We start from the raw sequence: 12845 nt of genomic DNA, 5'->3' as shown, positions 1-12845 counted from the left end.
AGCCATTGCTCTCTTGCCTCCAAGGGCACCAGGCCCACACATGTAGCACAGACACACATGCAAGCAAAAAATCGAACTCATAAAACAAAACAAAACAAATGCAGAAGCAGTTGCTCTTGAGGACTGAGGCCAGGACGAGATAAGCAGATACATTTCCATTTTGGTCCAACCGGGATTAACAGTTAAAACCAGTTGGCACGGGGTCATTTATAGTTCGGGGACCAAAAGCGTTAAGGGAGAGGAAGCGGGTTGAACCAGGAACTTAAGAAACCGCGGAAACCCAGCCAGATCGTGGGGCGCAAGCGCAAAGGCCTGGTTTCAAAGAGCCGGTTAGATCCAACTGGAGGAGCCGCTTGTGCTCGTCGTTAAGTTACAACCGTGCTCGGTACTTTTATTGTCCCCATCCCACAAGGCATCCGCAGGTCCCCAAACGCCCGGAGACCTTCCGAGCCTCGGGCCCAAGGGTTCAGCGGCTTTCGCGGCAGGGCGCAGGCGCGGAAGCCAGCTTTTGTTTATTTTGGCCGCGTGCGACCGCGAGCGTCCGAGGGCGGAACGCGCAGGAGGGGCGGGGCGGCAACTCGGACGCCTCCAGGTCTCCGCGCTCCGCCCGCTTTGTCCCACCGCCCCCCTCTCCCGGCCCCCCGGAGCGCGGCGTCACAAAGCGCCGGCGGAACGCCCCAGCGGCCGCCCCTAGGCGCCGAGGGCGGGGAGGGCCGCTGGCCGCTGAAGTCGCCTCGGCCCCGCCTCCGCCGGCGCGACCGCCGAGCGAGTCGCTGGCGACTGGGCGCTGCAAAGCATCCTGGGAGGACGCGCTCGCGCCGGAAGGTCGCGTGTGCGCGCGGCGGCAGCGGCGGCGGCGAGGTTATAAAAGGGAGCGAGGCGGTGGCCGGCGGAAGTGGGCGGTTCGTCGGCGCCTTGTTCTGTTGTTTGGGGTTTGGGCTCCTGGAGGGGCGTTCTCGGGAGGGCCGCCGGTGCAGGCCGCGCTGACACAGGGCCGCTTCGCCCCCGGGGCTCCGTGCGCTTGCGCTCTCCCCGTCCCGCAGGGTCCCCAACATGGCGCAGGAGGTGTCCGAGTACCTGAGCCAAAACCCGCGGGTAGCCGCCTGGGTGGAGACGCTGCGCTGCGAGGGCGAGACGGACAAACACTGGCGCCACCGCCGGGAGTTTCTGCTTCGCAATGCCGGGGACCTGGTCCCCGCCACCGACGAGACTGCGGACGCGGAGAGCGGAGCCCGCACTCGGCAGCTCCAGCAGCTGGTCTCCTTCTCCATGGCCTGGGCGAACCATGTCTTCCTAGGGTGCCGGTGAGTGGAGGGAGCGTCGCTCTCCAGCCAGCCTTCCGGGCTTTGCTCCACGCCCCCTGCCGCTGGCCGGGGAGCGCTTTCGCGGGGACCGGCGACGCTGGGGAGGGCCGCTTGGGAAGCGCGGGAATCGGTGTGACACTGTGGGTCCTCGGAGGGAGAGCAGGAAGGGCGTCCGGGGCTGTCCCCGACCTCACAGTTGCCGGGCGTCCGGGTGGTATGCGCCCGGCAGATGGAGTTGTTGGTGCTTAGCTGACAGTATCTGCCCGGGAGACCCCGAGTTTAAAGGTTCCCTGGCACAGACCCGCCTCCCGAGCCCTTAGGGCATTCGTCTGGGCCATCTTCGATTGTCGCGCGGTTCGTACACTTTGATCACGACCAGGAAATGCAGTCTGCGCACTCCTGCATTCCTCACGCTGCCAGTACTTTCGGAAAAAAAAAAATAAAGCATAACAACAACAAAAACAAACCACTTCTTGAGAGCGACTTTTGCTTCTTTTTCAGGTACCCTCAAAAAGTTATGGATAAAATTCTTAGTATGGCTGAAGGCATCAAAGTGACAGATGCTCCAATCCATACCACACGAGACGAACTGGTTGCCAAGGTGAAGAAAAGAGGGATATCAAGTAGCAATGGTTAGCAGATCATAGATGTGAACATACATAGGAGTTTAGAAAATATGCTTTATAAAATTAGGAATCGCTGTCATTACTAATTTTTTTTAACAATCCAGAATGTGTATGCTGTATTAATCTAGTTAAAATGTTAAAGCTACACTGTGTGTGTATGTGTGTCTGTCTGAGTCTGTCTGTCTGTTTTGGTGCTGAATTTGATTAACTTTTAGATTTTCAAGTCCAATGTCTGATGCTGTTAATTTAATATTAAAAACTAATCATATTAATTGATACTGTTTTAACATACTAATGAAGTTGTTCCATATTTTAAAAGAAACTACTGGTTCTGAAAAAAGAATTTTTTTGTGCTTTTGTTTGTCTTGTTTTGTTTTGTTTTGATAGGGTTTCTCTGTGTAGCCCAGCCTATCCTGGAACTTGCTCTATAGACCAGGCTGACCTCAACCTCAGGGGTCATGCCTGCCTCTGCTTCCTGAATGCTGGGATGAAAGGCACTTTGCTGCCACCCCACTCTCTGTGATTTTTAAATGAATGTTTTGTTGATTGTCATGTCTTTAGGACTCTTAGTAAAATACCTGTGTTTTTCTTCTTTCTAGAAGGGGTAGAGGAGCCATCCAAAAAACGAGCCGTAGAAGGAAAAAACAATTCTTCAGTTGAGCGAGATCATGGGAAAAAATCTGCCAAAACGGATCGTTCAGCAGCTCAGCAAGAAAACAGTTCGCCGTCCAGGGGGTCGTCCACCAAATCCGAGAGTGGTGGGACCTCAGCTCGGAGCAGCTCCAGTGGCTCCCATCAGGATAGCGCCACAAGTGAAGGAGACAGATCTGTGTGCAGCCAGAGCAGCAGCAATTCCTCTCAGGTAACCGCAGGGTCTGGAAAGGCTTTGGAGTCAGAAGCTCCACATAAACGTGGTTCAGCGTCATTTGTTTCTTCCCTGTTGAAGTCCAGTATGAATAGTCATATGACCCAGTCCACTGATAACAGACAACAGAGTGGGTCACCTAAAAAGGGTGCTCTGGAAGGTTCTTCAGGCTCAGCCTCTCAGAGCAGCTCAGAGATTGAGGTGCCCTTGTTGGGCTCCTCTGGAAGTGCAGAAGTAGAGTTGCCATTACTGTCTTGTAAGTCTAGTTCAGAGACAGCTTCCAGTGGGTTAACATCTAAATCTAGTTCAGAGGCAAACATTTCATCATCAGTTTCAAAAAACAGTTCATCGTCAGGCAGCTCTTTACTAACCCCCCAGAGCAGTTCCACAAATCCATCGCTGCTGACATCCAAAAGCACGGCTCAGGTAGCTGCTTCACTGCTAGCGACCAAAAGTGGCGCTTCCTTAGGAAGCGTGTCTCAGCTAGCTGCCAAGAGTGGTTCTCAGAGTAGCACTTCACAGTTGCCTTCGAAAAGTACCTCCCAGGCCAGTGAGAGTTCTGTCAAGTTTGCTTGTCGGAAGTTAACCAATGAAGACATAAAACAGAAGCAACCTTTCTTCAATAGACTGTATAAGACGGTGGCGTGGAAGTTAGTAGCAGTTGGTGGCTTCAGCCCCACTGTGAATCACGGAGAGCTGCTGAACGCGGCTATTGAGGCTCTGAAAGCAACACTGGATGTGTTTTTTGTCCCACTGAAAGAACTGGCAGATCTGCCTCAAAATAAGAGCTCTCAAGAAAGTATTGTCTGTGAATTGAGGTGTAAGTCGGTATATTTGGGCACTGGCTGTGGAAAAAGCAAAGAAAACGCAAAAGCCGTCGCATCGAGAGAAGCACTGAAGTTATTTCTCAAGAAGAAGGTGGTGGTGAAGATCTGTAAGAGGAAGTACCGAGGCAGCGAGATCGAGGATCTAGTACTCCTGGATGAAGAAGCAAGACCCGTAAACTTACCTCCAGCACTGAAACATCCTCAAGAATTACTGTAACTTCTCCAAGTAGGCACTGAATCCAGTATCTGGTGTTTGAAGAGAAAAACTGGCTTTTATATAAGACACTGGCTTTCACAGATTTTATATTGCTTTTTTCCAGTTTTGCAGAAAATTTAAATTCTCGTTCTCTTCACTAAAGTAGAGCTGTAAATAATTTATGACAGTGCATATTAAAGGGTGTACATTGACAGCATACCAGCGTGCTGTTTTATTTGCTGAAGAAAATACTATCTTCTATTTTTAATGATATATTAGGTACGATGTGTAGTTCTGTAGAATCTTAAAATTTTTGTACTACTACTACCAATTTGGTAGAAATGTATTAAGTTGTCTACCATGCCTTTTTTTTTTTTTTTTCCTAACTTGATTGAATCACATAAAAGAAGGGGGACCACAGTATTTGAATGTGTGAAACTATACAACCTAAGGTTTAAAAATGTTGCTCATGATGCTGAACAGCTCTTAAAGAACAAGAAGAGTTGTCTCAAACTATTTTCATGAAAAGCTGTAAACTTTTTTTTAGATATAAAGCAGTATAAAGTACTTATTGTTATTTTATTCTAAAGTTGTTTAAAATTCACCATGATTTTGACGGCTGCAGATTCTTAAGCAGGTTAATTTATGTTTTGAGGTAAATTTCAATTTACACTTTATTAAGACATAATGTTGGTTTCTATAGGAAGCATATTTTGTGACTACTATGAACAGACTGATTTGTTTAGATATTAAATGCTTTAAGCTATTTTACCTTTTCAAGAAGTTGTGTTTTTTTTTCTCCTACCCTGGTCATAACTAAGGCTCCTCACTACTATTCAAACTACAACCAAGTAGTTTTCATAGTATAAAACATATTCTTATAAATAGGGAAGTTTATATCTAGAACCGGGTGGTTTTTGTATTTGTAGATTTCAGAAGAATATGGAGAAGACTAGAGAGCTATGGTCAGTTCTTTAATGACTGTGTATTCATGTGGATTGCATCTGTTAGTAATATAGTAGAATCTTGTTTCTGTGTCTTAGGTAATTCTATTAATCTGACATGGTTTATTTTAAAAGTCTTGTCTAAGGTATATGACTTTTGGCCTTCTGGCTTTCTAGGAACTGCACACTGGACAATAATGGAGATAATATATGTAGAAAAAGACCTTTCATATTTACTAGTTATATTGGTATTGGAAGGTTGAACATAAGCACAATTTAAGTGTGTAAAAATTAGTTTGTAGTTTAGGAATAATAAAGACACTTAATGTACTGAGTTTAAACTGAAATAATCAGGGATGTTTGTATTTTGCCAGATAACATTTTTAAATTATTTGTTTTTTTTTTTGTTTTTTTTTTTTTTTTGAGAATAGCTCATTGGATACCAGAGCAAAATCTATATTCTGTAAATGGTCTGACTGCCCTTATATAGTGTGGAAAACACTAACATAAGTGAGTTGTAAAAAACACTGTCAAGTTTCTTCTGTTGTGTATTTTGTAAACTAATGCTTACCAGAAAAGTGAGCCAAAAATTATAATAAATACATTTTTGAAATACATCTTATTAGATGATTGGGTAATTTTCTAAAGTGATTTGTTTTAAACAAATTTATAAAGGCATTTTATATTGAAAATCCTTTAAATAATAATCTTTTGATGTGGAAGAATGTGTGCTCTCATAGACCTATAATTTCAGCTACTTGACAGGCTAAGTCAAGAAGAGCTAAGGCCTTTGAGCACTAGAGCAGTTTGAGACGATGTCTGTCTGAAAAGAAAAAGGCTCTGGGATATGAGTCCTGTGATAGTGTTGGTGGTGCATGCTTTTAATCTCAGCACTCTGAAGGCAGAGACAGGTGGCTCTGAGAAACCCCTTCACCAAGGAAAAGGTAGGTGGTAGAATGCTTACTTAGTGTGCAGGGCCCTGAGTTGAATTTCCAGTACCTCCATAAAACAGAGCAAATGAAAACTGATGATATATTTTCTTGAGAGACGGAGTATATTATATATAGTCCTGGCTGGTCTTGAACTTGGAAAGTAGTATTCCTCTCTGCTTCCTCAGTGCTGGGGCTATAGCTGCGTGACTCCTAAAGTTACGGTGTTCATTTATACAGCATGCTCTTAATAAGAATTTAAAGATCCCCATGGGAGGAGTTGGCTCAGTGAGTTGAATACGTGTTGCTTCCATGTAAACACTGGGCGACAGTGATGGCCCATCTGTTGCAGCACTGGGAGAACGGGGAGTCCTAGGGAGCCTCAGTCTGTAAGGTGGAGAGTTACGGAAAGAGCCTTCTATATACACCTTAACAAGTAAGCAAAGGAACACTCAAGTTGTCTGATTTAAAACAAATATGTATTTTATAGTTATTCATTAGTACAGTGTAGTGAAAGAAGAAATAGCTTTGAAATCTGTTGTTGGGGATTTTCAAGACTTTGGAAGCATAGTAGATAGTACATGTATCACTGTTAAAGGCGCCAGGTAAATGGTAAAGCTGTAATTGCTCCGTGGCTAAACTCAGTTGTTTGATTCTAGTTTCATAGATGTTAAATATACTTGGTGCTGAGTAAAATTGTAAATGTACTCTCCAAGTACAGCTGAACAAATGGCTAAGGGCACAAGTGCTAGTGTGCACTTTGTGTAGCCATAACAGTTACATACACAGTGCTCTCCCGTGTTTTGTGGAGTTACGAAACCTCTACGAGGTGGAGCCTCACTGCTAGAGGACAGGAGTCCTTGGAGGCGGGTCTTAAAGTTGAATAGCTTGGCCCCTCTTTGAGACAGGATTGCACTCTGTAACAATAAGCTATATAGACTAGACAGACATCACACATTCTGGGATTTAAATCAGTAACACCATGCCTTGCCTGGCTTCTCTTCCTGTCCTGGTTAGATACTGTGACCTGCTGTCCCATGTCCTTGTCACGGCTTTCCATGCTTTTAGGGGCTGTATATCCCCTTGAGCTGTAAGCCAACATAAACCTTCCAGTTTGCTGAGTCATGGCAATAAGAAAGGTAACTTCATCCTAGGCCACTGGATCTGCACCTTCCTAATGCTGCTGCCCTTTCGTACAGCTCCTCATGTTGTCCTGACCCCCATCATAAAACTATTTCTCTTGCTACTTTATACTAAATTTGCTGCTGTTACGTCTGGTAAATACATGTTTTCCGATGGTCTCAGGTGACCCCTGTGTAAGGATCATTCGACTCCCAAAGAAGTTGAGAAAGAACTAGGCGTTCAAGACAAGCTGACTAAATACTTAGAATTACATTCCAAAGATCCCAAAATGGTTAGAGAGTTAAGATCATAGCATGTTTCACTCTAGACTCTTAAGGATTAAGAAATTTTTGTAACTTCCATTTCTTTTCTTTTTTTTTTTTTTAAAGTAGTGATAAGTAATTTGTGAGTTAATCTGGTCTCTTTTTGTTTTTTTGAGACAGGGTTTCTCTGTATAGCCCTGGCTGTCCTGGAACTCACTTTGTAGACCAGGCTGGCCTCAAACTGGGAAATTTGCCTGTCTCTGCCTCCCAAGTATGGGGTAAAGGCGTGTGCCAGCACTGCCAGGCTTAATCTGGTCTTTACTTGAAGTTAAAGTATCCAGAAAGCCTATCTGTAAGTTAGTAATTTCATTTGAGACCATATGGCTGGATTGAGTAGGTCAGAATAGTGCTAGGGTGTTAGATGCTGAGAGGCAAGCACCTTTAGGGGGGGCTACAGTTTATTTTCTTAAGCCAGGGTCAGCTCTGCCTGGTCTGGTCCTATGTCCCTCCTGGCTTAGCCTCTTGCATGCTTGGTGTATACATGTGTTCCTCTGTGCCTGGTTCTGTCTTTTAAATTCATGTACTTTTGAAGTGTTTCCTATTTGGAAAAACAAAACAAAACAAAAAAGAATTAAAACTTTTAAAATGCAAGTTGTGCGCAGAGGCGGTCCCCACTTCCCTCTTACTCCTTTAACTGTCAGGCTCAGTGGTCTTGAGATGAGTGCCACCACGCCCAGCCGCCCTACTCTCTTTGACTTTGTACTCACCACAGTTTGAACAGGTTGCATCAGTTTAATAGTAGGGATAGTTCAAAGTTCTCATTGCTTCAGGGTAGCTCTCCTGCGTAAAACCTTAACCACTAAAAGGTGTGTTGAGCAAGTCAAAGTAGATTTAAAAAAAAAAAAGTGAAAGCATGGTTGCTGAGACGTCCACCCAGTTATTGCTGTGTCGGAACATATGGAGAACCGTTACAGCCAGCCACTGACTCCCAACTTTTGATCCCAAGTCCCCAAGTTATGCTCCCAAAATAGAACTTGTCAAAAACTTAGCCTACAGCAGAGCTTCCCCTGCTCCTGTGTTTCCTGTCGTCTGCTCGGTTTTGAGCTGCTCTCACACCAATACTTTGCTACCCAGGCCGCCTGTACTGCACCCTTTGTGTCAGATGCCTGCTGCTTAAAGCATAGGTAAGTGGACAAGACGTTAACAATCTTACCTGACAGTCTACATGGGACCCTTCCTTACACTAAAATTTCACCTGGTATTGCCTTTCTGGAGAAACTGTTACCACTAAAGTTGTGTTTGGAATCTAGTAGTTGGATGGCAATCACATCCAGAGCACACTCCCTTCATTAAATCTGGTAGTTATGAAAGAGCAGGTCAGTCCTCTTACTGTACCTTACTGAAAAATGACTTGTGACTGAACTGCTGGCCAGTAAGAGACACAGGATACACTCTCTTAGCAAAGTCAGAGTCTGGGAGCGGTGTACCTTCGGTTTTCTTTTTTTGTCTTTTTTTTTTTTAAAGATTTATTTATTTTATGTATGTGAGTACACCATTGCTTTCTTCAGACACACCAGAAGAAGGCATCAGATCCCATTACAGATGGTTGTGAGCCACCATGTGGTTGCTGGGAATTGAACTCAGGACCTCTGGAAGAGCAGTCGGTGCTCTTAACTGCTGAGCCATCTATCCAACCCCTTTGACTTAGACAAAGTCAGAGTCTGTTAGCAATGTACCTTCAGTTTCCTTCCCTGAGTAAGTCTTAATATTTGAGGCAATAGCCTGTTTTCAAGAGCTACCTGGAATAAACAGGCAGCAAGCTGCCACTTACTAGATGTTCATAAGGCAAATGAATAAGCACAAAAAATAAAAGTGAAAACAGATGTCAAGTGCTTGCATCATCTTGCACATAATATTTACTGTTAAAATGTTGGCCAAACATGAAAATATACCAAGAAGCTAACTCTTACTATTAGAAATGTCTGAATTGAAGTTTTAAAAAATCAGTAACAGCCGGGCAGTGGTGGCACGTTCCTTTAATCCCAGCACTTGGGAGGCAGAGGCAGGCTGATTTCTTGAGTTCGAGGCCAGCCTGGTCTACAAAGTGAGTTCCAGGACAGCCAGGGCTACACAGAGAAACCCTGTCTCAAAACAAAACAAAAAATCAACAATATAGATAAAATTTCCAATAGTTGAAATATTCGATTGCTGACATTCAACGTTTATAAGAAGTTATAGAAGGTACTTAAGGATTAGATATAAGTATATTGATCATGGGGCTGGAGAGATGGCCCCGAAATTAAGAGCAACTAGCTGGTCTTCCAGAGGACCGGGGTTCAATCCCAGCACCCACATGGCAGCTCACAACTGTAACTTCAGCTCCAGGAGCTCCAACATGCAGACACACATGCAGGGAAAACACCAATTCACGCCAAATAAAAAGCATTGTTTTAAAGGTATTGCCACTCATCTCTCAGTGACGTTAGTTGAACAAAAAGTGCTGCTGGGGATGGAACAAGAGTAGTAGAATCCAAATACCGCATGAATGCCTGAAGAAGCCAGACATCCACTTTTATAAGCACTTAGAAGACAATTGCTAAATGACCAATAATTGTGCAGACAACAGTTTTACTGCAACGCTGCTAACTTAGAAAATTATCTAGAGATGGAATCTTACCAAATGCCCAGATGGGCTCCAATCCAATTCCTAAATCTGGGCTGGTGAGATGGCTCAGCGGGTAAGAGCACGGTCTGCTCTTTCGAAGGTCCTGAGTTCAAATCCCAGCAATCACATGGTGGCTCACAAGCACCCATAATGAGATGTGACGCCCTCTTCTGGTGTGTCAGAAGACAGCTACAGTGTACTTATAATAAATCTTTGGGGGGCTGAGTGAATGGGGTTGACAGGAGTGAGCAGGGCAGGCTGGAGTGAGTGAGGTCCTACAAAATTCAACTCCCAACAACCACATGAAGGCTCACAAGTATCTGTATAGCTACAGTGAACTCATACATTAAATTAATAAATCTTAAAAAAATTTTTTTAATCTTCAAGAACTCTGGAATTAAAAACAGAGACTACATACCAGCTAATAAAACATCTGGATGAATAAGATGTAGTTCAAGTGATGCTTAAATACAAAGTCAAACTAAAAAGGGAAATGAAAAAAAAAATGAAAGAAAAACATGATAGAATTGGAAGTTGATGAAAAAGAACCATTTTAAAACAAATGTGTAGAATCAAAAACTGAATTAAAAAAATCTTGTTTTTAAACGGTAATATAATGAGTTAGGCTGGGCAGTAACGGTTCATGCCTTAATCCTGGCTCTTAGGCAGATGCAGCAGATCTCTGAGTTTGACGTCAGCCTGCTCTGTCTACAAAGCAAGTTCCAGAACTGCCAGGCAACATAGACCCTGTCTCGAAAACAAACAAAAACAAAAGCATGAGATAACCTAATCAAAGACGAAGTGGAGAATAGACAAATGGCTGATTTCAGAGTCTCCCTGAAAAGAGACAATAACCATTGATCCAGAGAGAGCCTCTTAGGAGAACATGAGATGAATGGGTAGTGGCTCTCAGGCTCTCAGGCTCTCCCCTAGGCGCCCACTCAGGCTGTGACGTTCCCCCAGTAAGCATTTTAATAGCTGTGCCATTTTACTACCCCAGCTTCCCCCACCCCACCCCCCTTTTTTTCTTTTTCTTTTTTCAGAAAAGCTCTCTGGCCAAGAGTGGCTTAAATTCTCTATATTGCTAAGAATAATCTTGACCTTCAGACTTCATGTTGTGTCCGTGCCTACTGAGTGCTGGGATTACAGCTGTTGTAGCACCATTAGCATCAACACCTTTTTAAAAAAAGACCAGCCTGGTCTACAAAGTGAGTTCCAGGACAGCCAGGGCTACACAGAGAAACCCTGTCTCGAAAACAAACAAACAAACAAACAAAAAGACAAGTTCTCATTGGGCAGCTCTGACTGCCTGGGAACTTGCTGTGTAGACCAGGCTGACTTTGAAATTGTCTCAGACTCAGAGACTTGCCAGCCTTTGTCTCATGGGTAATAAATAGTATTAAAGGTATGCTCCACCACAACATTTTCTAAGATTTCTAAGCCACCTCCATTGACATTTTCTAAGGTTTTTTTTAAAGGAAGCATTCTTATGTATATAAGTGGTTTTGCCTGGATGTATATGCACAATGTACATCAGAGGCCAGAAGTGGGTATCAGAATCTCCTGGAATTGGAATTCGGGATGGTTAGGAGGGGCCGTCAAGTGCTAGGAACCAAACCAGGGTCCTCTGTGAGAGCAGCAAGTGTTCTTAACCACTGAACTATCCTGCAGCCTTGACATGAACTAGAGAGAGGGAGAGGGAGGGGGGGAGAGAATGCGTGCATACACATCCTCGCATGATACAATGAGCTTAGTCACAGAGACATCGTGTGTTTAATGTAGAAGCATATGGTTAAATACTGAAAAGGAGGCTCAGGGTTCTCAAGAGTCACAGAGCTAATGGGTATGGGTAGTCTCTGTACAGTAAGGGGATTGATGACTTACAGTCCAACTCCCAACAATGGTCAGCAGCAGCTGTGAATGGAAGTCTAAGGATCTAGCAGCTGCTCAGTTCCACAAGGCAAACAGGTGAAGGAGAGAGAGAGTAAATCTTCCTTCTTCCAATGTCCTTATGTAGGTCTCCAGCAGAAGGTGTGGCCCAGATTAAAGGTATGTACCACCTTGAACCCAGAGATCTCCCTGTCTTAATCTTTTCTGACATTCATAGCCACTATGCCTCAAGATCTCCATGCCAAGATCCAGGTCAGAAACCTGTATCTCCCAGCCTCCAGATTAGGATCACTGGATTGTAGCGTTCCAATTCTGGATTGTACTTCATTCCAGATATAGTCAGGTTGACGACCAGGAATAGCCACTACAGAGGCTAAGTCATTATTGGTTAGATACTATATGAATGCTCTCCCAACAGTTAACTTAAAAAATCAACAGTAGTAATTTACTGAACCTTGTCTGTTTGAGAAAGTACTTGTAACAAAAAGAAGTTAGACTTACTTATCTAGGATTATGACATTTTGTTAACATATAATTGTACAAGGCAAGGGCTCTTGTCACATTTTCATGTGTACTGCTAGTGTGTTTTGGTCCTATCTGCCCCATTCCCCTCCCCCTACTCCATTACATGTTTAGTTTCACATCCTTTTGTTCACATAGTGTCCATATATAAGAGAAATCACTCATTCAGCAAAAGAAGATATGTCAGCCACAATGTGTGAACTGAGCCATGACCTGGAGGAGTACTTTGTGGGCGTTTCTGAGTGCTCTGAGGATAAGGGCAGCAGAAACTAGCCTACTCAGCAATGACTTTATCCAGTGAACTTGATAGTGATAATTGAACAAATCTCTCCAAGGCCTTCAAAAAATCCCTCTAAGTAAGGACTTCTTAAATGCCTTCCACTTACAAGCCTTGTCTTTATAATAAAGAAAAGAAGAAAAAAAAAAAAACCACCCTTAAAAGACAAGCAGCTTCTAGCTCACACTGTATTGCTGAGGGTGACCTGGATCTAGTGGTATTCCTGACTCTACCTCCTAGTACTGGAATTACAGATATGTACCACCACTTCTGGTTTATGTGTGGTACTGGGATCAAAACCAAGGATTTGCATATACCAGGAAGGCATTCTAACTATGGAGTTGTACCCAGCAGCTGTATACCCAATAGCTGTTTACCCAAAGCCCCACCTGAGAATCTGGGTATATAGGAGTAT

General features: G+C 43.9%; 1 protein-coding gene across 2 annotated transcripts; it reads left to right on the top strand.

The window, feature by feature from the left end:
• Nucleotides 1-892: 892 nt before the first annotated feature.
• Nucleotides 893-5480, top strand: Cdkn2aip (CDKN2A interacting protein). Of its 2 annotated transcripts, none has more exons than NM_001359133.1 (3): nt 893-1304; nt 1806-1905; nt 2530-5480. In NM_001359133.1, exons 1-3 carry the CDS (start codon nt 1054-1056, stop codon nt 2536-2538), a joined length of 360 nt encoding a protein of 119 aa, NP_001346062.1. In that variant the 5' UTR covers nt 893-1053; the 3' UTR covers nt 2539-5480. The 2 variants fall into 2 exon arrangements, with proteins under 2 accessions (NP_001346062.1, NP_765995.1); NM_172407.3 differs by having other exon boundaries at nt 1806-1936.
• Nucleotides 5481-12845: the final 7365 nt, after the last annotated feature.

Source organism: Mus musculus, chromosome 8 (assembly GCF_000001635.26).
Source record: "Mus musculus strain C57BL/6J chromosome 8, GRCm38.p6 C57BL/6J".
Lineage (NCBI taxonomy): Eukaryota > Metazoa > Chordata > Mammalia > Rodentia > Muridae > Mus > Mus musculus.
Note: the sequence above shows the minus strand (reverse complement) of the source record. Positions and strands in the feature narration are given on the sequence as shown.

What these genes read in the sequence shown, in the direction of transcription:
- Cdkn2aip (NM_172407.3), top strand. Translation starts at nt 1,054, where the DNA reads ATGGCGCAGGAGGTGTCCGAGTACCTGAGCCAAAACCCGCGGGTAGCC. An exon ending in CATGTCTTCCTAGGGTGCCG is followed by an intron (nt 1,305 to 1,805) that starts GTGAGTGGAGGG and finishes CTTCTTTTTCAG; the next exon opens with GTACCCTCAAAAAGTTATGG. An exon ending in AGGGATATCAAGTAGCAATG is followed by an intron (nt 1,937 to 2,529) that starts GTTAGCAGATCA and finishes TCTTCTTTCTAG; the next exon opens with AAGGGGTAGAGGAGCCATCC.